We start from the raw sequence: 27,668 nt of genomic DNA, 5'->3' as shown, positions 1-27,668 counted from the left end.
CCCATTTACATTAGAAGCTAAGGCAAAGGAGTGGCTTTACAATTTACCTCCAGGGATCAATGAACACATGGAACCAGGTGAAGCAATCATTCTTGGAGCAATATTTTCCGGCCATAAAAGCTGCAAGCATAAGGAAAGACACATGTGTAATTCGACAACATGGAGAGCCCTTTGGAGGTTACTATGAACGATTCACACATTTGGTTGCATCTTGTCCTAATCATCAAATTTCAAAGTGTCTTATAATATAGTACTTTTATGAAGGATTGTGTGGTATTGATCGTGTAATGTTTGATGCAGCAAGTGGATGAGCATTCATGGACAAGTCACCAACAAATGCTAAGGCTTTATTAAAGAACATTGCTGGAAACACATGACAATTTGGAGGGAGAGATGAGCTACCGCTTAAGAAAGTTAACGAGGTAAGTGCTAAGTCTAGTATTGAATTACAATTAGCTAACTTGACTAATCTTATGCAACATGTTATGGTGGCTCTAAAATAGGTGTGCAAACTGTGGTGAATCCAAATGCGAAGCAGATGTGACTTTAAGGAGTGGAAAAGAAGTTTTTGAGCAACCAAGGATGCAAAAGAGGACTCGAAAAGATACAAATGAGCAAGGGGAGCTACAAACCAAAATTCTTGAGTAAGATGAGGCTTCATCAGAAACTAAAAAGTCTCATAAAGCTACAAAATTGAACAAAAAAGATTATGATAAGGAAAGTAAAGAAGTTCAAAATTCATTTAACTCATGTGTCCCTGTTCCTTTTCCTTGTAAGTTTATGAAGTCTAAGAAAGAGCAAACGAATAAGGAAATTTTGGATACTTTCCGGAAAGTCCAAGTGAACTTACCTCTTTTAGATGCCATAAAACAAGTGCCTAAGTATGTAAAGTTCCTTAAAGAGCTTTGTACGAACAAGAGAATATTCAATGATTAAGAAACTGTGGCATTAAGTGAGGAAGTATCAACTATTTTGCAGAGGAAGCTACTATCGAAGTTGAAAGATGCTGGTAGCTTTACCATTCCATGTGTAATCGGAGGGAAAAAGTTTGGGAGAGCATTGTGTGATTTGGGGGCTTCCATTAATCTGATGCCATATTCAGTGTATGAATCATTGAACCTTGGAGACTTGAAGGAAATAAGGATAGTAATCCAGTTGGCAGATCGTTCAAATAGATATCCTAAAGGCCTATTGGAGGATGTACTAGTGCAAATGAATGAGCACATTTTTCTTGCTGATTTTTTTGTTCTTGAGATGGAACATGACCCTATGCCTACTGCACTTCCTCTTATATTAGGAAAACCATTCCTTAAAACGGCGTGTACGAAGATTGATGTCTACGATGGTACCTTAAGCATGGAAATTGATGGAGAAAACGTCAAGTTCAGAATCTTCAATGCTATGAGGTACCTTAGTGATTTTGAATCTTGTTTTTCTATTGATGTGTTTGACTATTTTGTGCAGGATTGTTTTAATGAAGTTGTGGGAAGAGATAATTTAGAGAAGGCGTTAGTGCATAGCATTACACATGGAAAGCTTAATTATTCACATTGAAGAAGAATTAATCCAAACAGTGGCAACTCTTGAGTCTTTTTCACCAATTTGTGGGAAGTCTTCTTATTTTATTTATCTTCCTACTTCTAACAATGTTGATGCATAAAATCAGTGAGGACTTTTGGTACAACAAAAAGTGTTAAGTTTGTGACCTTCGCTAGATTGCTTTGGTCACTAGTGTGGATAAGTATGTAAATGGATAGGGACAGGGAAGCAAACACAAGATGTACGTGGTTCACCCAGATTGGCTACGTCCACGGAGTAGAGGAGTTCTCATTAATTGTGAAGGGTTTACACAAGTACATAGGTTCAAGCTCTCCTTTAGTGAGTACTAGTGAATGATTTAGTACAAATGACATTAGGAAATATTGTGAGAGAATGATCTCTATTTATAGAAGAGAGTTTCTAGTTTCATTCTGACATTGACATGTGTCGTGTTGTGATTGGCTTCTGATGTTAACACGTGTCACGCTATGATTGGCTTCTGATGTCGACACGTGTCATGCTGTGATTGGCCTCCTGGTTGGAGGGAAACTCTTTTGGGTCCTTGACGGTATAACGTTGACCGGTGCTCAGTAGTTTCTACAATCAAACCCCGCTAACCTTCAAACACCATCACACACACACATATTGAGCTTAAGGACAACACCATCATACTTCCCTCAACCTCACAAGTTTAGCCATACCATTTTGAGGGGAAGACGTGTAAAACTCGAGATACTCGAGCTTCGGCGAGGGGTTTAATTTTTTTTGGCGTGATCACGAAGGATTTACCTAGTTTAAGACTTAAGAAGGTACTTTTCTAGCTTCCCTAGCATTTTGGAAAAATTTTGGAGTATTTTGGAATTGGAATAAGCTCGGCTGTGGGTTTACAGGTTTAGCTGGAATTTCGAAAGATTTTTCGACAACTTCTCGTCGATTTTAAGACCCTAAATAGGTATGGTTGCATTCTACTCTTCGAGAGCTTTAAATCCATATAAAATTCATGGAATTTTGTTGATTTTTTAAGAAGATATTGAAGTTTGAAGTTTTTCCAATTTCCAACGTAACAGACGGCGGCCGGCGGCGGCTCCGGCAAGGACCACCGAAGAAGACAAGGAATATTACGTCAACTTTGACGGAATATACTAACGGTGTCAAGTATCATCGTTAGTTTTAGATGAAATATGCTGTTATTTAACGGAATATTCCTTAACACCGTTAGGGATTCCGTTTGTGTGCTAGGCACATGCCTGCACGTGGCCAGAGTGTGAGGGTGTGTGGGTCATTAAAAAATTATTCTAAAAATATAGGGATGCTCGTGGTGTTGAGTAGGCCACAATGGTATATTCAAACACCCCAATTGAGCAACGTATGTAAAGTTATTATACGGTTTTGATTATGTGCTTAAATTAACGTTAAATCAGTGGTTTCACATATGGGCGAGACATTCCCGGAGGACGAGGACCTACATACCAGTGAGTGGGCTTTTGGTTTTACATTTTAGCATGTGCATTACTATAGCTATACATATTATTGCATGACACTGTGGACGCCCAAGTAAGCTTCAAGTGAGTACATATTAATGATAGTGATTGTAGTGTATATGGTTATTCTGAGATACATTTAGTGTTCATTATCCTGCACTCCAGTGTTAGTACTTCGCTCGAGGCCAGGGCCTAACCTTCATGTGACCGTTCACCTTCCACACCACATGCTCACCTTGGATCCAAGGCAGGTGCCAGCCTATCGTATAGACCACACTAGGTGGTTTCGACTCGTAGATGACTTTCGATATTTCGCACAACCTTCATGTGATCATAGCACTTGAGCGTATTTATTTACACCCAGCCTGTCGTACAGACCACATTAGGTGGTTCCGACTAGTGTGCAGGATTTGATTGATGAGCTACAGGTCACATTAGGTGACTTCGGCTGACATATCACTTTATATTGATTTATTTCACCTGGCTTACTTATTTCATTGTTGAGACACTTGGCATGGCATATACTTGGTTTTCACTACTCCCGAGTATGATTTCTAAATATATATGTACTGTTATTTTCTGGAAAATTATACGGGTTTTACGGTGAGAGGTTATATGTTTTGAAAGTGAAATGTTTTGAAAAGTTTTATTTTTACCCACTCACATTTTTTGTTTTTGCACCCCTCCGGGTTTTAGTTAGAAGTTCGTGTTGGTGGCTTACGAGGACTCTATGGTTGTTCTGACAGACTTCCATCAATGTAGGGTTTCTTTCATATCCTATATAATTAGTATTTAGCCTGTTGGATTGCACCTTGGTACCTAAGCTCTGATTATGTGTATTTACACTCTAACACTTCCACTCGTACTTATATACTAGTCTAGTGTAAGTTAGTTTGGTTTTTATTTACCCACACTATCTTATCACCTTCACTTCCACATGGCGCACATGGCTACGTCACCCTCACGTGATGGCCAGCATGCCTTGATTTAGGTCGAGGTGTGTCAGTTTGGTATCAGAATATAGGTTCGGCAGTTCTACATGTTTTTGTGAGTATTCTAATCATTTTGATGTCTTATGTCGGAACCATGTCGTCTCGAAAAGAGCCACGTATTTCCTCCGAATCTAACTTTCTTAATATTGGCCAATTGGGTGAGGCCATTGCTAATGCTATGCAGTCTTCATTGCGCCCTCCTCAAAGGACTCATCTAGAGATAGTTTATAATTTAAAGTTGAATAATTTTGTTAGTACTGAGGGGCCGGAGGGAGCTGAGTGATGACTTAATCATGTCGAGAAAACTTATCGAGTGATGCAGAGGCAGGGGAACTTCCCTAAACATAGATGGGTTGAAACAACTACTTGGTTTTTAGGTGAGGAGGCTGCATCCTGGTGGAGGCAGAAATCTTTTCAGTTGTCACCAGAGGAAGTTGCCAATTGAGAGATTTTTAAGTAGTTATTTTAGAAGAGATTTGTGCCCCTAGAGTATATAGATTGTAAGAAGCAAAAATTTACGCATCTAAAGCGAGGGAAAATGTCAGCTAATGAGTACTATAGAAAGTTCACTAATTTATCTCGGTATTATCCAGAGATTGCTGAGAATCCTGCTGAGATGCTTCGACGATTCAATTGGGGTACTCGAAAGAAGTGGCGTTCTATGGCGACCACGACTCCCTGCTTTACATATCATGAGTTTTATGAGATTCTACTACAGGTTGAGGATTTTGAAAACATGCCTAATGACAGTGAGGAAGAGGAAGAAAAGGATAATAATCAGAAGAAAAACAATAATAAAGATAAAAGTCAGTCATCAGAGGGACCTTGTAAAACGCAAAGTTTTAAGAGAAGTGGTACTAGTTCTGGCTCTTCTAGTGGGGGTTTGAGTTCCACGGCCCCGCGAAGGGGTGGCCGTTCAGGTGGTTCTTGCTTCTAGGGACATAGAGGTTTTAGTGGTTCTGGTGGTCTATTATACCGCAGATGTAATAGTCGACACTTTGGGGAGTGTAAGCAAGGTAACAGAGGATGTTTTATTTGTGGTCAGATGGGACATCGGGCTAATCAATGCCCGCAGAACTAGCAGAAAGCCCTAGCCATCTGCCTTGCCACCACCAGTTCCTATTCAGCAGATTCCCGAGCCTAGTGGTTATACCCAGACGAGTTATGATGGAGCATATCATTATCACGGTGGTATAGCTCTATATTCTGGAGGACAGTATCAGTACTCACACGATCCGTATAATCAGAGTGGTTATGCTCAGTGCTCATGAGGTTACCCGCCATATTAGTCATATCCAGCTGGTGGATCACAGTGGTATCTCGGAAGGCAGTCCCAAAACGTTGAGGTTGCTTCTAGCAGTGTAGGATCATCGAGGCAACCTAACCAGCCTGGTCAGGGATAAGGTACATAAGGACATGGAAATCAAGGTAACATGGGACGTGGATGATGGCAGCAACCACATGGCCATGTTCATTATATCACCTTGCAGGATGCTTAGAACAACCCAGATCTGATTATGGGTACGTTAAATATTCTTGGCCATTTTGCTAGGGTATTAATTGATTCTGGTGCCACACACTATTATTTCTTATACGTTTGTTCAAGGATGTCATCCGGTTATGAGTTAGAGTTTTCGATGCCTAGAGGTGAGACATGTTATGTTAGCTAGGTATATCAAGGATGTCCTGTTCTGGTGGAGGACATCATTATGCCAACTAATCTTGTTCCATTAAATATTGTTGATTTTATGGCCTTGATGAATTGAGTATTTAGGCCATAACTAGACATGTTTGTTATTGTCTTTATTGATGATATTTTGGTGTATTATAAGTCTAAGGCAGAGCATACTCGACATCTTACTTTGGTTTTGAAGAAATTAAGGGAGCACCGATTATATGCTAAATTCAGCAAATGCCAGTTTTGGTTAGATCAAGTGGCATTCTTAGGGCATGTAATATCAGCCCAGGGTATTCAGGTGGACCCACAGAAAATAACTGCAGTTGAAAACTGGGAGCAGCCGATAACCGTCACTAAGGTATGAAGTTGTATGGGCTCAGCAGGTTATTATCGACGGTTTGTTAAAGATTTTTCAACCATAGCTTTACCACTGACGAGGTTGACTAGAAAAGATGTTAGATTCGAGTGGGACGATGATTGTGAGCAGAGTTTCCAGCAGCTAAAGTATTGTCTCACTCATGCACTTGTTTTGGCGCTTCCAGACGACGGTGGTAATTTTAAGATTTACAGTGATGCTTCCTTAAATGGCTTAGGCTGCATATTAATGCAACATGGTAGGGTGATTGCATATGCCTTGCAACAGTTGAAGCCACATGAGATAAACTACCCTACCCATGATCTCGAGCTAGCAGCCATCATTTTCGCCTTGAAGATTTGGAGACATTACTTATATGGAGAAAGTAAGATTTTCACAGATCATAAAAGCCTTCAGTACCTATTCACCCATAAAGATCTTAACCTTTGACAGCGGAGATGGATAAAATTACTCAGTGATTATGATTGCATGATTGATTATCATCCTGGTCGTGCAAATGTGGTGGCAGATGCACTTAGCAGGAATTCTCGAGGTCGTATTAATGCTTTATATGCTTGCCATATCCCTTTTCTCATAGAATTGAGATCTACTGAAGTTGATTTGGGAGTGATAAATCTGGAAGAGCTTTACTTGCTAATTTCTAGGTCAGACCGATTTTAATAGATCGTGTGCTAGAAGCTCAAGCGAAGGATGAGGAATCCCAAGAATTAGCAGAGATAGTGTCACGAGGGAAGAAGAAAGATCTCCAAATTCTAGAATCTGATGGCATGCTTATGTAGGGAAGCCGGATGTACGTGCCGAATATTGCATAATTAAAGAAAGATATTCTTGATGAGGCGCACATATCGACTTATGTGATGCATCATGGGAGTACCAAGATGTATCACACTATTTGACCTTTCTACTATTGGCCTGGCATGAAAAGAGAAATTGTTGAATATGTGAGTTGATGTGTGATTTGAAGGAAATTTTGTGAAAAACATGTTCATTTGAGCAACATCTATAGCATGCAATTAACAATTAAAAGGCGGAATCATGCTTGCATGCACTCAAAAACAAAACATTAACCATGAAATTCAAAGCCTAGTAGATTGGTGAACCTTGACTCAACTTAAAACAACATTTGTTAGTTGAGAAATTATACCTTTGTAGATTCCTCTTTGCATAAGCAAAGGCTAATCACCCAAAGAGAGGGCCTTCATTCCTTGCATCTTAGATCTATAGATTTGGATGGATGAAATGGTTCTCCAAGTTCCCAAAATTGAGAACCTCTAAGTCTCTTCACCAAGGTTAGATTGGAGAAGAAATGAGTGACCTTGGAGTAGTAGGATTGCTAGCTAAACCCTCCAATGAGGCCGGCCACTTTAGAGAGAAATGAGAGTTTATGTTCTCATCCTTTCCCCAAAAGAAAACCCTAAATGAATTTTGGCTATAAAGTCATATTTATACCTTAATTCATTGGAGTGGCAAACTTGTAAATAAGTCCAAAACTCACTCCATCTCTTAATGGCCGGCCTTAGGGTATTATTGGGCTAATTGGGCCTTTGTGAATCATTATTCATTAAGTTGTCATACAACTTAAGTCAATGGGCTTGACGTTCGAAGCCCATTGGGCCTTAAGGTCCAAAACTATCCCGAGGTCTTTAACGAACTTATTCGTTTGATTAATTAACATATTAATTAATCATTGCCATAAATAATTAAACCATTTAATTATTCTTACTCATCTCCATTGTTTCTTCAATCTCCACCTTACACGGTGTACGATCCATTAGGTTCCTTTTAGCGAGGCAGTGGGCGATTAAAACCATTTCAAATCGATTATGAATTGAAACTTACTTTCAATTCTCCCTTTAGTGATTATACACGTTTAGGGCTTCCACAAACCATGAGTGACACCTAGCAGCATATCATGGTTACCCAAGCTAATCAGAAGAGGTGGAGAACCTATTCAGTTTAGGATTACAAATGCAGTACGGTCTTTCTCTAATACAATACTCTTGACCACATTGTTTGGTTTGATAGTTTATTCATGTCTACTATCCAATGTGATTCGTGTGCTTATATGATTACCTTGAATGTGATTTGGAACGACTTCCTAAATCTCATTCATACTCTGGCCAGAGATTCTTAATCATATCATAGAGTATTCTCCCCCAAACGGTTTGAAGGTTAGAGATCCCTTGTTGCGCATTCACTTGCCTCCATGGCTAAGTGGCTAACCCCGACGATGCCGTGGAAACCCTCATGATGGAGTGACTTTGACATAATCAAAGATCAAGGACTTAACCACAAGACAACTTGTTGGAAATGTGCCCTAAAACCAATCATATGATGATACTTTACGGATATTTCACAAAGTTAAACTAATGTAGTTTAAATATAAAGGGCAAAGATTATTGTTTGAGCCGTCTCATATAAATGTTATATGCTTAAACGATAAGTCCAAGAAATATGTGATTGGGAGAATGCAATCTAAAGAAGTTAGATTCATGAGACCATTCTTTCGTAGACATATCCTAAACGTTCCTGATCATAGGATTGCCAATTGGGCATTGACAGTCCGTTAAGATCATTACGTGTTGTGTCTTCTCTCAGAGAGAGTGACTAGTCTCGAGTCATTGGTGTGTGTGACATCAAGACAAGTACATAGGTGCTCAATAGAGAATGAGTTCACTGAACACGATCAACGAAGAGTTCTCATATTCATGTCACATGAGAACTCATGGTTGGGATAATGCAAAGTAGTCCTTTGACCTGAGGCATCATAGTTGTCTTGTGGTTAAGTCCTTGATCTTTGATTATGTCAAGGTCACCTCATCCGCGGGTGTCCACGGCATCCTTGGGGTTAAGCCACTTAGCCATGAAGGCAAGTAAATGCGCAACAAGGGATCTCTAACCTTCAAACTGTTTGGGGGAGAATACTCTATGATATGATTGAAAATCTCTGATCAGAGTATGAATGAGATTTAGGAAGGCATTCCAAATCACATTCAAGGTAATCATATAAGTAAACGAATCACATTGGATAATAGACATGAATAAACTATCAAACCAAACAATGTGGTCAAGAGTATTGTATTAGAGAAAGACCGTATTGCATTTGTAATCCTAAACTGAATAGGTTCTCCACCTCTTCTGATTAGCTTGGGTAACCATGATATGCTGCTAGGTGTCACTCATGGTTTGTGGAAGTCCTAAACGTGTATAATCACTAAAGAGAGAATTGAAAGTAAGTTTCAATTCACAATCGGTTTGAAAGAGTTCTAATCGCCCACTGCCTCGCTAAAAGGAACCTAATGGATCGTACACCGTGTGAGGTAAAGATTGAAGAAACAACGGAGATGAGTAAGAATAATTAAATGGTTTAATTATTTATGGCAAGGATTAATTAATATGTTAATTAATCAAACGAATAAGTTCGTTAAAAGACCACGGATTAGTTTTGGGCCTCAAGGCCCAATAGGCTTCGAACGTCAAGCCCATTGACTTAAGTTGTATGACAACTTAATTCACTAAGGCCCAAAAGCCCAATAAAACCCTTGTGGCCGGCCATGTTAGAAGAATGGCTTTTTGGTTCTTTAGGTCACTTATTTGAAGGGACTATATAAAGGACTTTATAGCCTAAATTCATTAAGGGTTTCTTTTGGAGAAAAGATGAGAACACAAAGCTCTCTTTTCTCTCTAAAGAGGCCGGCCGCCCTAGAGGAAATTAACTAGCAATCTTGCTTCCTCTAGGTCACTCATTTCTTCATCAATCCATCCTTGGTGTGGAAACTTAGAGGTTCTCAATTTTGGGAACTTCCATCCAAATCCATGGATTTAAGAAGCAAGGAATGAAGGCCCTCTCTTTGGGTGATTAGCCTTTGCTTATGCAAAGAGGAATCTACAAAGGTATAAATTTCTCAACTCACTTTGATTTGAGTTGAGTCTTGGTTCACCAATCTACTAGGCTTTGAATTTCATGGGTAATGTTTTGTTTTTGAGTGCATGCTAGCATGATTCCGCCTTTAATTGTTAATTGCATGCTTATAGATGTTGCTCAAATGAACATGTTTTCACAAAATCATCCTTCACAACTATGATGCCTCAGGTCAAATGACTGCTTTGCATTATCCCAACCATGAGTTCTCATGTGACATGAGTATGAGAACTCCTCGTTGATCGTGTTCAGGGGACTCATTCATTATTGAGCACCTACATGCTTGTCTTGATGTCACACACACCAATGACTCGAGACTAGTCACTCTCCCTGAGAGAAGACACAGCACGTACTGATCTTAACGGACTGTCAATGCCCAATTGGCAATCCTATGATCAGGAACGTTTAGGATGTGTCTACGAAAGAATGGTCTCATGAATCTAACTTCTTTAGATCGCATTCTCCCAATCACATATTCCTTGGACTTATCGTTTAAGCGTATAACATTTATATGAGACGGCTCAAACAATAATCTTTGCCCTTGATATTAAACTAGATTAGTTTAACATGTGAAATGTCCGTAAAGTATCATCATATGATTGGTTTTAGGGCACATTTCCAACATGATTTGTCAGCAAGTTAAAGCTAAGAGGAATAAGCCTTTTGGATTGATGCAGCCACTTCTTGTTCCCCAGTGGAAATGGGAAAATATTACTATGGATTTCGTGTACAAGTTTCCTCGTACGTGAAATCGTTACGATGGCATTTGGGTAATAGTGGATCGGCTTACTAAATCAATACACTTTATACCAGTTCTAGAGAACTATTCTTTACGCCGATTAGCTGAGTTATTTATAGCAGGGATTGTTAAATACCACGGGGTTCTGGTTTTTGATCGGGATCCTAGGTTCACTTCTAAGTTTTGGGTGGCATTTCAGGAAGCTTTTGGTTCGAGATTGCATTATAGTAAGATGTATCATCCACAGATAGACGGGCAATCTGAGAGAACCATCTAGACATTAGAAGATATGTTAAGATCTTCAGTGCTATAGTTTGGCTACGCTTGGCATAAGCGTTTAGATTTGGAGTTTGCCTACAATAACAGTTACCATTCTAGTATTGGTATGTCACCTTTCAAGGCACTCTATGGTAAATCCTGTCGTACTCCTCTATGCTGGTCAGAAGTTGGTGAGAAGGTGTTAGTGGGCCCAGAGATTGTTGATGAGACTACTCAGAATATTCAGGTAATTAAATCTAACCTAAAAACAGCCCAAGATGCCTTACTGATAAACACGCCACTGATATGGTGTATAAAGTTGGAGATTGGGTATTTTTGAAGTTATCTCCATGGAAAGGCATTGTGCAGTTCGATAAGAAAGGTAAGTTAAGTCCTCGCTACATTAGATCGTACCAGATCATCGAGCGAGTTAGTGAAGTCACCTACAGACTTGAGTTACCTCCAGAATTATCACAGGTGCACGATGTTTTTCATGTTTCTATGCTTCGTCATTATGTCTCGAATCCATCACACATGATACCTCCTCAGCCACTAGAAATTAATCCAAACTTTACATATGATGAGGAACCAGTGACGATCTTGGACTGGAAGGATATGGTTTTTACGAATAAAACCGTGCGCATGGTGAAAGTTTTATGGAGGAACCATTCGGTAGAGAAGGCTACTTGGGAGACGGAGGATCATATACGAGATATGTATCCACACTTATTTTATGGATATTAGTGGTTTGTTATGTTAGTGTATAGAAATTTCGAGGACGAAATTTTATTAAGGGGGTAGGTTGTGATGACCCATCCTGAATAATCGTATATTTTTATCCTCAAATGTATAGGAATGACGATTATGCCCTCAAGGCTTAGTGACATGGATGTATGTATATAGTTTTAAATTATTTTTCCGCTAATGTGATCAAATTCTACTCGACGTCACAAGAGTGTCGACTTAAGTTAGGGTCGAATCGGGTTCATGGTGGAAATGTTATGAAGGAATTAGGAAATTGGGTTGGTTTCTTTTGATTGGACCTAATTGCATGAACCTTAATCATGCAGCCCAATTAGAACTAGCTAATCCGGACACACACATACACGTGTACAACCTCACCGTCCCTCTCCCTTTTTCTCGAACTCTCCCTCTCGTCCGTACAATCAAACCCCACTAACCTTCAAACACCATCACACACACAGATTGAGCTTAAAGACAACACCATCATACTTCCCTCACGAGCTTAGCCGTACCATTTGTTTGAGGGGAAGACGAGTAGAACTTGAGATACCCGAACTCCGGCGAGGGGTTTAATTTTCTCCGGCGTGATCGCAAAAGATTTACCTAGTTTTGAGACTTAAGAAGGTACTTTTCTAGCTTCCCTAGCACTTTGGAACAATTTTGGAGTATTTTGGACATAGGAATAAGCTCGACTGTGGATTTACAGGTTTAGCCAGAATTTCAAAGGAATTTTCGACAACTTCTCATCAGTTTTAGGACCCCAAATAGGTATGGTTGCATTCTACTCTTCGAGAGCTTTAAATCCATATAAAATTCATGGAATTTGGTTGAGTTTTGAAGAAGATATTGAAGTTTGAAGTTTTTCCAGTTTCTAGCGTAACAAACGACGGCTAGTAGCGACTCTGGCGAAGACCACAGAAGAATACAAGGAATATTCCGTCAACTTTGACGGAATATACTAACGGCGTAAGGTATCACCGTTAGTTTTTAGATGGAATATGTTGTTATTTAACAGAATATTCCCTAACGCCATTAGGGATTCCCTTCATGTGCCAAACACGTGCTTACGCATGGTAGGCGCGTGTGGCCGTGCCTTTGCCGACGCGTGGGTCATCAAAATATGAGGATGCTCGTGGTCGTATGAGAAGTTATTATACGGTTTTGATTATGTGCTTAAATTAACATTAAATCAGTGGTTTCACATATAGGTGAGACATTCCTAGAGGACGAGTATAGCCAGTCGAGACTTGGGGTTTACCACCCAGCTACATACTAGTGGTTTCTTTATATATATATATATATATATATATATATATGTTTTACATTTTCCCAAAAATTATTTTAAATGGATTTATGATCTTAAATGCCATGTCAATTGCATTACATTTTAGTATGTGCATTACTATAGCTATGCATATTATTGCATGACGCTGTGGACACCCAGGTAAGCTTCAAGTGAGTACATATTGATGATAGTGATTGTAGTGTATATGATTATTCTGAGGTACATTTAGTGTTCATTATCCTGTACCCCGATGTTAGTGCTCTGCCAGAGGCCAAGGCCTAGCCTTTACGTGACCGTTCATCTCCCGCACCACATGCTCACCTTGGATCCAAAGCAGGTGCCAGCCTGTCGTACAAACCACACTAGGTGGTTCCAATTCGTACATGACTTGCGATATTTCGCACAACCTTCACGTGATTTTAGCACTTGAGTGTATTTATTTACACCCAGCCTGTTGTACAGACCACATTAAGTGGTTCTGACTAGTGTGCAGGATTTGATTGATGAGCTATAAACTCAGCCGTACTGGTCACATTAGGTGACTTCGGCTGACATATCACTTTATATTGATTTATTTCACCAGGCTTACTTATTTCATTGCCGAGACACTTGACATGGCATATACTTGGTTTTCACTACTCCCGAGTATTATTTCTAAATATATATGTACTGTTATTTTCTGGAAAATTAAACGGGTTTTACGGTAAGGGGTTATATGTTTTGAAAGTGAAATGGTTTTGAAAAGTTTTATTTTTGCCCACTCACATTTTTTGTTTTTGCACCCGTCCAGGTTTTAGTTAGAAGTTTGTGTTGGTGGCTCACGAGGACTCTATGGTGGTTCTGACAGACTTCCATCAATGTAGGGTTTCTTTCATATCCTGTATAATTAGTATTTAGCCTGTTGGACTGCACCTTGGTACCTACGCTCTGATTATGTGTATCTACACTCTAACACTTCCACTCGTACTTATATACTAGTCTAGTGTAAGTTAGTTAGTTTGGTTTTTGTTTACCCACATTGTCTTATCACCTTCACTTTTGCACGGTGCACATGACTACGTCACCCTCACGTGACGGCCAGCATGCCTGGATTTAGGTCGGGGTGTGTCACAAACAAATCAAGTCTCATGTCAAGACATTACCTTATCTTGGTATTCCTATAGTCAATTCATTCAAAATTGTTGAAATTGATGCCTCTAAAATTGGTTACAGAGATATTCTTAAACAATTAACTCATCTCAGTTCTCCTAAACAAATTGTTCGTTTCCTTTCAGGAGTTTGGAATTCAGCTTAAAGTAATTATAATACTATTAAAAAGAAATATTATCTATAGTGCTATGCATATCAAAATTTCAAGATGATTTTTTTTTATAAAAAAAATTAGTAAGAGTCGGTTGCAAAAACACAAAACATGTTTTACAAAAAAATATTCAAAATATTGCATAAAAATAAATTTTTGCATGATGATAGTCAATATTGAGTATTTTTTATTTTGAAATCAAATACGTAAAAGGCAATCAAAATTGCATTCCTGATTTCCTAACAAGAAAGTTTTTTCAAGGAAAAATATCAGGACAAAATCCTGATCAAAGAAGGCTTCCTGCCTCTCTTAACCCAGTCAAACAAGAGTCAAACTTTGTGCCTTACTCTGCCAACAGTTCAGTAAATCGTTTTACTCCCTTAGGTTCTATTATAGGGAATTACAGACCAAATTATCAGCCAGCCTTAGTTTGACCTTATGATCCTTACAAAACCTTAGTAAAACCGTCATAACCAATGATCAATTACAGTCAAACTTCCCTTTACATTCCAAAATCATCCAGTGAATATTTGTCCAGTTACCTTCTAGATCTTATTCCAAACCCAACACCAGCAAAGTTAGCCAAATTTTGGTTTCCCCCAAGTTTCCACTACCAACCAAAATAGTCATGCAAAACCCTTGGATTTTACAAAAGCGTTCTCTTTGAAACCGAATCATGACAGAAAAAGAATGGGAAATCCCCATTTACAAACATAAGTCCCTTCACACTCAACTATCCAATATTCAGTACAATTATTATGATCACATCAATGCATCGACCAACGTTTTCCTCTATCAGAAAGAGGAATTCAGTCACTCTTGGTTTATCAATTTTGACAAGAAATTTCAACCAATATTTCCAGCTTGGTTGTCCAAGTGGTGGTCAGTTCATGGCCCAATAGCCAGTCTCATCCCAAAATCGCTCATGCACAAAATCAACAATTTTCAGTCAAGATTCAACATAAACCAATTCAACAAGAAGATACCTCTTCTTTTAATTTTCATGGCCAAATATAAAGTTCCATGGATTTTAAAATGGGAGTATGAAGCAGGTAATGAAGAAGTTCATAGAGTCAGATCAGTCAAATGGTAGGACAAATTCAACCAGCAAAGAATCATTGAACATGTTCTCAGTGAATTGCCAGTTGAACCATAACCAGTTATCAAAACATAATCATTATCAGACATCTCTCCATCTTCCTCACTAAAAGGGAAATCAAAGTCTTCCAAGTCATGAAAATCAAAGCACAAAGTCGCATAAATTGAAGACCTTGGACAAAAACTTCTCGCTCAAATAGCACAGTTACAATCACAGGCAGCCCAGTTACAATTACAATTAAAATATGAACATGAAGAAGATGAAACTTCCTCCAAACCATAAAAAGCATCATTACAGCAACCAGTAAAGCCAAACAGTCAAAGCACCAGGTGGGTCGACTACGAAGACGCACAAGACTCATTTGCATAAAGTCATGTGAATCAACAAGTCTAGCCATGTGAACACAGTTAGTCACCATGTGAAGAATTCAATCATCATTTCAAGACACCATGTGAAACATTCAGACATTATTCGCACAATGAAAGCAAGGAATCAATCAGCCAACATGAATCACTCAACACGTTCTACAATAAAAACAACAATTATTCTGACAAGTTCACTATTCAACAGTAAAAGCAAGTCATCTTCCATTTCGTGCTTCAATAGTAAAGAACTCAATCATTCAAGTCTATACGAGGAAGACTTCGAAGACAAAGAAAGCGAGTTAATTTCCTTATCTTTTTCTCAGTCCAAATTTTCTTTGAGTTCACATTGTATTAAAAAAAAATCAAATATTGTAAAATTTTTTTATTTAAGAAAAAGAAGAAGAATGCCTATGAGCACCATCATCCAACTCTTTCAATAAATTTTATTAGTCAATTATAAGTTTTCAAAAGTCAATAATAAATTATATTTTCAACAATTATATTGCATCATTAATTTAAATTTATTATTTTCATCATAATGTATGATCCTATTTTGCTTAGCAATCTTAGTCATTCCAGAATTGATGTATTTATTTATTATCGTATTCACAAAATAGACACTGAGCTAGCTGATTTCTATACATTCATGTTTTATATATGTATATCTATAGGCTCTTTAAAGGGAGGGATCGTCATTTTTTTCTTTCAAAAAATGGGGATTAGTTGTGGGATCCACTCCACATCGAACTTCAATGACTCGAACCGTCTATTTTATAAGTCTCGATTCATAGATCATCCTTACAAAAATTCAATTCAATCCAAAACTATTTGCCTATTTAATTATCACAATGAAATTTCATTGTTTCTTATAAAACAAAGTGATCATCAATTTCTTTGGACTCAATTAGATGTCTTAAATATTTCCGATTTGGCTAATACTTTGTAAGAATGATCTAAGATGAGTAATTTGAAAAATAAAAGGTTCGGATCGTTGAAGTTTGAAGTGGTGTGGGCCCCACAACTAATCTCTATTTTTATAAAAACAATAGAGATCTTTTCCCCTAAAGTCCTCATATATATATATATATATATATATATATATATATATATATATATGGAGAGAGAGAGAGAGAAAGAGAGAGAGAGAGAGAGAGAGAGCCTTTAAAGGAAGGGATCCTCATTTTTTTTCAAAAAATGGGGATTAGCTATGGGGCCCACACCACATCAAACTTTAACGATCCGAATTGTCTATTTTTAGTTTGCACCTCATAGAACATCCTTGCAAAATATTAGCCAAATTGAAAATATTTGAGGCACCTAATTGAGTTTAAAGAAATTGATGAACATTTTGTTCCAAGAAAAAAGAATGAAATTTCATCGTGATAGTTAAATAGACAAATGGTTTTGAATTGAATGAATTTTTGCAAGGATATATAGAGAGAGCCTTTAAGGAAAAGAGATCCACATTTTTTTCTTTCCAAATTTATATATGGTTTAAGAGAAATGATCTTTATTTATAGATGGTGATTGCAGTAATTACATAGATTCACATGAATTATTCTGACAATTAGATGATGTTATATTAAATACATGTAAGTATTGTAGCCAGAATATGTATGAGATTGAAAATGCAACAAATTTTTTTAAACACATTACTTTAATGGCTTGTTTACTAATCCGTAATCAGAATGAAATGAATTGAAATGAGGAGGAATTGGAATAAGGTGGCATCAGAATCAGACTACTGTTGAAATTGTTTACTAAAATTTTAAGAAATAGAAGTAGGAATAGTACTAAACTAGATAAGTTGTTTACTAATTTACATTAATGGGAAGAAAATCAATGTGATTACTAAAATGCCCCTATTCTAGGAATCTATTTTATATGCTAATTTTTATTTATTTTTTGTAAAACTTTATTTTATTTTAACTATGTGAGAAAAACTTTAATTCTTTTTTTATTTGCTGAGAGAATAAAATTTGGTGTCAGGTTAATGTGAAGGGCAATCTTGAAATTTTAGAAATAAGTGTGGGTATAATGGGGAGAAAAAATTCATTTCAACTCGCCTAATAACCCGACATGAAGAAGAAAAATTTATAGTAGCATTATGTATGGGGGAGAGAGAGAGTGAGAGAGAGAGAGAAGAAAGAGAGTTTACAGTAGGGTTAATGAGCTCGTGTGTGGAGATTATTAGTGGGCTTGATTGCCGAGGTTCTAGCTATCGATCGAGATAAGTGGTTTATGTAATGTGTTCAAAATGTTTTTGTTCTTTGATAAGTGAAAACCATGAGTTGTCATGGGATTTATTCTATTTACAAATATCTCCATATTTTCAAGTCAAACCTGTTTGATTTCGTATAATCGCTTTTGATATATGTATATACATTCTATAGGATTGTTTGAGATGTTCATGAAGCATAAGAACTTTAGTGTTGGATCGCCATAAATAAATGTATGGCACACGGGTTTCTTAGGACAGAATGACCAATGTAGGGTGATGAGTCAATAGTATATTATATATTTTACCCTATTGTTAGTATAATTTGGAAATTATTTTAGTAGAATTTTGATACTTTGCTTTATATTTTCAATATAGGACATTCAACTTCCTCTAGAGCAAAATATGATCAAACAGACGAATTTTGGAGTGATTCAAATTGGAGGACAGTCGTGTGTCTCTTGACGTGTTCATGTGAAAATTTGGGATTTTTCTACCAAGCGGTTATTTTCTGGCGATTTATTAAAGAAGCAGTGCACGTTGCTGGAAAGTGACTTTTCTAGGCTTAAATTGCATTTTTTGAGCCTAAGATGACCTCATATGGGTTCATGACCTTCTGGAGAAGTGTTCAAAATAGTCCAAGCTTTAAATAAAGCTATTTTGGGCCAATTTTGGAGCTGATTTAGGTCTAAAACGTGGTTGTGCAAATTTCTAGACGAAAATTACCTAGTCAATTTAGGATTATGTTTCATATTTATTTCAATTTATTTAGTTTCCTAGTCTTATTCTAAGACCTTTTACTAGGACTTTATTTAGAGTAGTATAAATAAGCCTTTTGTAGGCCTAGGGTTTCGGGGTAGGACATACGCAAGATTTGAGAAGAAGATTTTGGCTAGAGCTTAGAGATTTTCAAACTTTATTCTACAAGGTGTTTTCATTCTTTTTCTAGTTTAATACAATTATGTTGATTTTAATTATGAATATGCGTAGCTAATTTTCTTTTGCTAGGGTGAGGCCATGATCCTTAGCAAGAATATGTAGTCTCTTTTTAATTTTCTTATGAATTTATGCATGCAAGTTTTGGATTGTTAATCATGTGCTTTAAACTATCTACTTATCTTAGTGATTTGCGACCATTAGGATATTTAGAAAAGTAATTTGATGCAATTTTGGCGGAGGGCTGTCCCTAAAATTGACTAAGGCTTCTTGTGGTTAACATGTGTAACTACTTAGGATGGACAACACGTCTTAGGAGTTATATGGTTTTTCAAAAGGTTTTCACAAAACTTAATGAGTCTTGCATGTTCACATTCGATTTGGACTCTACGGACTGGTTGCATGTTAGATATACGTTCTATGTTGGGGGTTCCAAGTAGGGCATACTTTAGGAAAACCTAACCTTTAAAATATGCATGTGTAATTCATAAGGAATGAGAAGAACTATGTAGGATTGTTAAGGTGACGGTGGAACCCTAGTGCTTTTCCAAATTTGTTTCTCAAAATCTTTTCTCTTTGTTTTGTTTTCTTTTTAATTGGTTATTAGTTGCTTTTTATTAAAATTCGTTTTAATACTTTTAAATTTCAAAATCAACTTTTTCCAATCTTTATTTTCTTATAATTAACTAGGATTAGGGTTTATCATAAATTGTTTTAAATAATCCATGCAGAAAACGACCTTACTTGAGCCGTTTATACTACAACAACCTTATTCTCTTGCAAGTATTTTTAATTGTATTTTATCCCTACTTTTTGTAGGTGGTAAAAATCCTATCATAAGGGTCATGTGGTGAGCTACATTTTATAAAGAATAACCAACATGTGGAGGGATGATGTGATGTGAAATTATATGGCTAAATATTTTCATATAATTGTGATATTTTCTAGCACATGTAAAACGACATCGCTTAACTGAAATATTACATATACTATTCACTGGGCGACAATGGTGGTTGCTCACCCCTCATCTTTTATTTTTCATATGATTTATTTGGCAAGATAGGAGCTAGACGAGCTAAGTTTGTGTTAGACGAGAATGTTGGGAGTTTTATTATCAACTTTATACGCTAAGGTTTTTAGGTTCTGTGAATAAGATTGTTTGATTTTTTATTTTTTTTATTTTATTCGTGCATCGGGTGCAGATTAATATTTTTAGGAAAACTAATGAAAAGAGCTTGAAAACTTTGAGTTTTAACGATAAGGACAAAATAAAGGGTAAAGTGAATAGTACCAGGATTGACTTTTTAGTGTAAAAATGTGGTTTTTCGTTAAAGTGAACAGTACCGGGAGCTTTTCGTTAAAGTTCCCTTAATTTTTCTACCAATCTCGAATGTGGGGCGTGATAGAATGGTATCTTATCTCTATAACATTTTTAAGTAGGCACTAGCAGTTTAGCACTAGGAACAAATGAACAATTTAGCCATAGTACTTTGGCTTTTGAAATTTGTAGTATGTTCTAGGGTTTTTAAGCGACAACTTGTTATGTTAATTGAGTTAGCTTGATTTGGGCCTCCAAATAGCATTAGACAAGAAATAAAAAATATATAGGGTAAATTACATTCTACCTCCTCAAGTTTATGGTCGATTTCAATTCCTTATAACATCTTTAAAACATTTCAATTTCATACATCTACTTATCATTTTATTTCAATTTCATACATCCGTTAGAAAATCTGTTACTTAAACCATTAAGTGATGACGTGGCAAATATAGGATCCACATTTGTGCTGATGTGGCTGACACATTTGTAACACGTGACAACAAAATAATTTTTTATAAATTTAAAATATAATAATAATTACCCTATTAAAAAAAATAAAAAACCAACCATACAAACCCAGAAACCTCCCGACCCACTTCTCCATCTCCTCCCTCTTCACCCCCTGACCCCAATGAATTCGACCCACCACCACCCTAGCCCAACCGGAAAAAAAAAATTCACACTCTCTTCTTCCCACCCTAAATCCACCACCATGAACTTGAGCCGAGCTCTCCGACCTCATGCACTGGAAGCTCGCCCATGCAAATGGCTACCATTGTTGTCGCCATTTGAAAACTCTGAACCGTCAAACCCAAGGCTGCATCTTTTGAACCCCCCCCACATCTCGATCCGTTCATGGTGAAATTTGATAAATTAGGGGTTTAAGGTTGTTGGGGTTTCTGAATTTTTTTGTAAAGATGTGAAATTGGTGTTGCTTTTGCTTTGTTTGATGGATTTGGATAAACAAAGCAGATTGCCTTCATATTCTAATAAATTGCTTCATATGGGATTTTTGTTTTTGTTGCTTCATTATGTTTGAGTTGAGGAGGAGGAGTATGAACACGTCGTTGGGTAGTAGTGGTGGTGGTTGCTGCTGGGGGTTTAAGGAGGAAGACGGCGGCGGCAGGATGCAGGTGAACTGGAGACGAAGGGTGAGGGTGATGGTTTGTAAGGGATGGGAGGTGAAGAGGGAGGAGTGGAGAAGTGGCTCGGGGGTTTTTGGGTTTGTTTGGTTTTTATTTTTTATTTTTATATTTTTTATAAATAGGGTAAATATTATTATATTTTAAATGCATAATTTTTTTTGCCACGTGGCACAAATATGGCAATCACGTCAACATAAATGTGGATCCCATATTTGCCACGTCATCACTTAACGGTTTACTTAATAGATTTTCTAACGGATGTATGAAATTGAAATAAAATGATAAGTAAATGTATTAAATTGAAATGTTTTTAAAATGTTGTAAGGAATTGAAATCGACCTCAAACCTAAGGGGGTAAAATGTAATTTACTCAAATATATATTATTCTTACAACACAGTTAAGCAAGAGTTGAGGACATGTAATTTTCGAATTGCTCACAAGCTTTACGAGTTGAATATACTAATGTTTAAGTTTGGCTTGGTTTTTGAATTTGAGCCAAACTAGGGCCTCGTTCAGTAATGCTTTTTATCACCAAAAACTGTTTCACTTAAAAGTTAAACAATAAAAAAATGTTTGGTAAAAATAAAATATCATGCTTATTTTAAAAGCAATGGTCTCCAGACATCAGTTTTTAAAAACAGTATGTACGTAGGTTGCTTTTAAAAGATGCTTTAATAAAAAGCGGAGTTGAACTTTTGATGAATATTTTCAATTCTTGTAATACCCTCATTAATTTTTAAAATTAACATTATTTATTCTTCCAAACACATTTTATTTTATTTTTGGAGAACAAAATGATCGCCACCACCTACCACAAACCCTAACCTCTTACACCATTATTGTCATTACCACCATCATTGTTGTGAACATTACTACTATGAACCGCCACCGCAACCATAACTGCAATCACTACTCCCACAACCACAACTGCAACTATCATCATTGCCGTTATCGCCAGCACCTCCACCACCACCACTATAAACACAACTACTACCATTGCCATCACAACCGCCACCATCGTCGTTGTCACCGCTTCTACCACCATTGTTACCTCTGCAACCCAACCATCACACCCTTTTATTGGCACTACCATCACAATCATTGCCTTCGCCACCATTATCGTCATCATCACCCCCATTATCCTGTCCATTTTTGTCATTATATACTATTATATCACTTTTGTATTAAAATTTACCAAATAATTTTACACTGTTTTGCATACTCACAACACTTTTAAAAATACAATTAATCAAACGCTCAAATATTTTAATTTGCAATTGATTATTTTTAAAGTTCAACAAAAGCAGTTTTTCATAAAAATACGACAATCCCAAACTCTTTTAGGCTTGACTAGCTCCTTAGAAAAATCTCATTTGCAAAGTTCACCGCGTAGCTTCCACTCTCGAACTTGAGGATTTGAGACCCGACTTGGGCTTTATGCTTCTAAATTGGGATTGGATTATGTGACACAAACCTAGGGCTCGACAATCGATCGAGGACTGATTTCTTGGGGGCCTAGGATCCAAACCAGGAACTCGCTACTAGGAACAAACCCTAAAAGTCATGAAATATAGGATATTCCGGGACACCATCATGAAAGTTGTTGAGGTCCAAAAGTAAGTCAACACATAGTAGGGTACCAAAGCTCCTGGTCACTTAGGCCGGAGGTAAGAGGGTTTTGTGGAATTATAATTTGTAATTAACTATACAACCCAACTTATACCAGTTGTCGCCATTAATATCAAAACCATAAACCTGCCTTTCAATAACCCTAAAACCCTAAAAGGTAAACCCAAAAACAAATACAATTGTTATAATGAATTCGATATAACAAGTCTGCATATTTACAGTGTATTTTTCAAAACATCATTGTTGTATAGAACAACTTGCATGAAACGGATTTACCGGCACGTGGAATCACGGTCCAATAACATCATGTCGTGTCAAGAATAACTTACACACGGCATGACATTATTAGAGTAGGAAGCCACAGTGGACCTCATTGCTTATTGAATAGGGACGCCCGGTGGTGGAAAACCTGTTCCATGTAAGTCATTATCCCACTCTCTGAACACTAACCAAGAAAAGGAAATATCGGCCAAAAACAGAATGCCTCTCTGTCTCTTTGATATTCTGACCTTCAATTTACAATTGCTGAGACAATCAACAAACATATGACCTGAGATATACATCTCAACCAATTTTCAGCGCCTGCTAAGAAACCTTAGGTGAGGTTTTTATTTCAACATATAGATTGCACAAATGCAACACATACAAACTGAATGAATAGAATAGATACGACCTTGCCGATTACACTTCACATTTTTACTACCCCCACCTACTATATACTCTGCCCAAAACAGCCAAAGCCAACAAAAGACAAAACAAAACTACAACATAAATCACATACTCGAGACACTCGCAAAACTGGTTTCTCACCCATTCGAGTCCCAGATTAGCTTACATTTCCGAGTTTTACCCCCTCAAGCCAGGTTCTCGTAACCGACATGATCTCTGTTGTTCCTTCTCCCTCCGTTCCTCCACCCTTCGTTTTTCTGGTAATAGTCACCTTGTACTCTCGAGGTCTTATGCCTTGAGTTGTACCAACTACCTCCATCTTTCTTCCTTCCATTTCCATTTGAATTTCCCCATGAAGCTCCATCAGCTCTTCCATAATGCATGTTCTTTGAAGCGTCGATATTGTTCTTCCACTTGCTTAAGTTATTATCCCAATTGTTGTTCCAACTGTTATCCCATCCTCCTACAGCTGCTTTGCTCTGAGTCTGAGTAGAATCAGGTCTCCGTGGATTTTCTTTATTATCCGCATTCCATCCACAACCCCAGTTTTCAGGATTTTCTTTATTTTTGAAGTCTACTTCAGCATTGCTCCATCCATAACCCCAGTTTGCATGATTCTGATTACTTTTGAAGTCTTCTTCAGCAATGCCCCATCCATAACCCCAGTTTGCATGATTCTGTATACTTTTGAAGTCTTCTTCAGCAATGCCCCATCCACTACCCCAGTTTGCAGGATTTTCTTTATTTTTGAAGTCTACTTCAGCGTCGCCCCATCCACAACCCCAGTTTGCAGGATTTTCTTTATTTTTTAAGTCTTCTTCAGCAGCGCCCCATCCACTACCCCAGTTTGCAGGATTTTCATTATTTTTTAGGTCATCTTCAGCATCGCCCCATCCAATGCATGCAAGCGACTGATCTAAAAGGAGAGGATTACCAACAGTGACACCTTTATCTTGGCTCTCATCATTGGAGGGTTCAGGTTCCCTTTCCAAGTCCAAAATCAGTTCAGGATCAATACTGGAGTTCCAATCTATGTCATCAATATACATGTCAGGATCTGGCAATGATATGTTGCAGGAAAGGCCGTTAATCGCTGCCCAAAACCGGTATTTCTCATTGTTGAATGTCTCTAAATTAGCAGAATCATTCCATTGAACGATGCTTTCATAGAGATGCATATCCTTCTTTGTTTCTACAACCCTCCGCCATGGAACTGAGCCAACAATCAAACAGAATTGCTTTTCCCAGTAAGGTGCACCTAATTGCCAACAATCTGCAAAGCAAACAGAAGAGAAATGTCAATTCAGTCATCATGAACATACAGAATACTACATTTGGATAACAATTAAAAAAATCTACACAAACAAGAACTTCCTGAAAGGGGAAAAAGAGGCAATAAATTATCAGAGATGGAGCAATACTTAGAAGAAGATACAATGACACATCACCAAGATGGAAATATGATACGGCATTGAAAAGTGGTGCTACAAATAGATTAAGAGAAAAACCCACCACAAAAAATGACAAAAGGAAATCTAATCAATAATGACAAGTTGCTGACTGTTCCTGATTTCAATAGCAGTTTCACGGTCGTTTTTCTGGTTACAGTATTGAAAATCCATCTCATGTTAACCTGAACGGCTAAACTAACCGAATCAGCAAGAACTGCTTTCCAAACCCTAGTGTCGTTATTCTCATTAAAGCCGGGTATACCTCCAATTTAAAACTTTTACTCTCATGGTAAATTAACGGCTGCACTAACCAAATCAGCAAGAACCCCTTTCCAAACCCTGGTGTCGTTATTCACTTTAAAACCGGGAATACCTCCAATTTAAAGCTTCCACACTCACGTTAACCTTAATGACTAAACTAATAAAATCATCACGAACCATTTTCCAAATCCTAGTGTCATTAGTCTCATTAAAGCTGCAAATACCAACAATTTTAAACTTTCAGTCTCACGTTAACCTTAACAGCAAAACTATCCGAGTCAGAAAGAACCACTTTTCAAACCCTAGTGCTGCTATTTTCATTAAAGCCGGGAATACCTCCAATTTAAAACTTTCACGGTTCAAATATAGAAGCTGCACTATCCCATGTACACATGCTAACTTAAAACAATAACAAAAATGTACAAATACCGCCAAAAACCCTATCCCTTGGGATAAAATCTACATAGAAAATTATCAACCAAACATAACTCGAACACCCCTATACTTCAGAGAAAAATTCAAACAAGGAAATCATTCAAAAGAAAGAACTTCTGCCATCATAAAGCCACAGCTGCATCATTGTCAAAACAACATCTTACTCTAAACAAAATTAACCTCATAACAGAACACAAAGTACATAAAAACGTTAAGAGCCTAAGCAGGAAGTATCATTGTTCTGAAAATGTTAACAAAACTACACATGCTTTAACAGAGTGAAAAAAGGATACCTTTTAACATTTGAGAGGGGGAGTTACCTACATCTCAATTGCTCCTCATATTTAGATTGGAAAATAAAATTTTCACAGTGTAAGTAATCCAGCAGAAATTTTTTCTTTGGGAAACTTTTCGCTGTTTGGTAGATTTTAGAAGACTTCTGGATTGAGATTTTTAGTAACTTATTTTCTCTTTGGTCCCACCTTATTCCATATGTGGGGAGATTTAGAGAGAAAATTAGATTTTGTTTGTTGTTTAATATTTAAACCCTCACCAATGGCTACAGATTATATCTCAATTCCTATGAAGAAAATTCTCCCCAAACACAAAGAACTCGGCAGATACACGAAGCAAATTTACAGAAAAATAAATAAATGAATTGTAGCATCCCACTCCACAATTCCGAAAACAAACAAATTATTACCTCATTCATCAAAAAGGTTGAACAAAAAACACAAAAATTATAAAAACAAACATAGACAAAGATATGGGAATCAAAAGCGAACCCAATTTCCTAAACCAAAAACCCACCTCAAAGAAACAATCTTCCCCAGGAATTAAAAACTACTACTCATGCAACAGCTCAAATTTCCAAGAAAAAAACAGGTGAAATTTGTTTTAAAAAAATCAGAAATAAAAAAAATATACCTTGGTGGTGCTGTGGCTCTCTGCTCTGCAATTTAGTCCTTGGATTGTGTGGAGAATAAGCGTCAACTTGTTTCCTTCTCCAACTCATAACTCAAAAACCAGAGAAACCCAACAATCCCAGAAAAAGCCACCAGAGATTCTGTGAGTCCAATAAAAAAACAATTAAAAAATGAAAAAAATAAAGCAATAATTCTTTCGATATCGGGGTCTCTGAATTTTGGTCAGGCGGATGCGGATCTGATGAGAAGCAGAACAATTAAGAAAAAGGGTACATATATACACACAACATATATTGTGTGTATATATATTTACCAAAGTAAAGAAACTCCGAGGTTTAAGAACTGTCGTTTCGAGGCTTCAGTTTCCTTGAAATGTCCCTGGCCTTTGTGTTTTTGTACTTTGGGTTTTTCGTTTGCAGTCATCGGTTCGTATAAATCTACAAAATTGGTCTTTAAATAGAGTGGGAATTTCCTTTTTGATGACGAAAGGGTTGGTGACTCGGTCTGTCAAAGAGGGTTTCAAAACCCCACGCGCACGTCTTGGTTGCCCCTGCCTGCAGTTTTGGCTTCTTTTCTCTTCTTCCGTTACGAATTATCTTTGAACTTTTTATTTATTTTTATTTTTATTTTTATTTTTAATAATTTTATTCTCAAATGGAAGGGGATAATCATTCCATTTTTTGGTAAAAAAAAATACCATTATATATTCATGAATTCGCTACCAATGTTTTACCATCCTAAGCATAAATCACGAAAAAAAGGGGATGTATCTGGTGACCACGTACATCCATCCATTTGATATGTAAGATTCTTCATCTGCAAAACATCGACCAAATTAAAAGTATTTGGTCATTTGATTAATATTGTTTACACTAACAGCAACTCCACCGTTAAGGAC

The 27,668-nt window shown here is 37.1% G+C and overlaps 1 protein-coding gene across 1 annotated transcript; it reads right to left on the bottom strand.

Moving 5' to 3' along the window:
- Positions 1-23,600: 23,600 nt before the first annotated feature.
- On the bottom strand, positions 23,601-27,252 carry LOC126593804 (uncharacterized). The gene is made up of 3 exons (XM_050259918.1): positions 27,084-27,252; positions 26,772-26,910; positions 23,601-24,970 (listed from the first exon to the last, which is right to left on the bottom strand). The coding sequence occupies exons 2-3, from the start codon at positions 26,857-26,859 to the stop codon at positions 23,883-23,885; spliced, it is 1,176 nt and encodes a 391-aa protein (XP_050115875.1). The 5' UTR covers positions 26,860-26,910; positions 27,084-27,252; the 3' UTR covers positions 23,601-23,882.
- Between the last annotated feature and the right edge of the window lie 416 nt (positions 27,253-27,668).

This window comes from Malus sylvestris, chromosome 12 (assembly GCF_916048215.2).
Source record: "Malus sylvestris chromosome 12, drMalSylv7.2, whole genome shotgun sequence".
Lineage (NCBI taxonomy): Eukaryota > Viridiplantae > Streptophyta > Magnoliopsida > Rosales > Rosaceae > Malus > Malus sylvestris.
This window is presented reverse-complemented; position numbering and strand designations above follow the sequence as displayed.

Excerpts from the sequence above, each read along its gene's own strand:
- LOC126593804 (XM_050259918.1), bottom strand. The coding sequence starts at position 26,859 with ATGAGTTGGAGAAGGAAACAAGTTGACGCTTATTCTCCACACAATCCA. Across the intron at positions 24,971-26,771 it reads AGAGCCACAGCACCACCAAG|ATTGTTGGCAATTAGGTGCA; the intron begins GTATATTTTTTT and ends TTTGCTTTGCAG.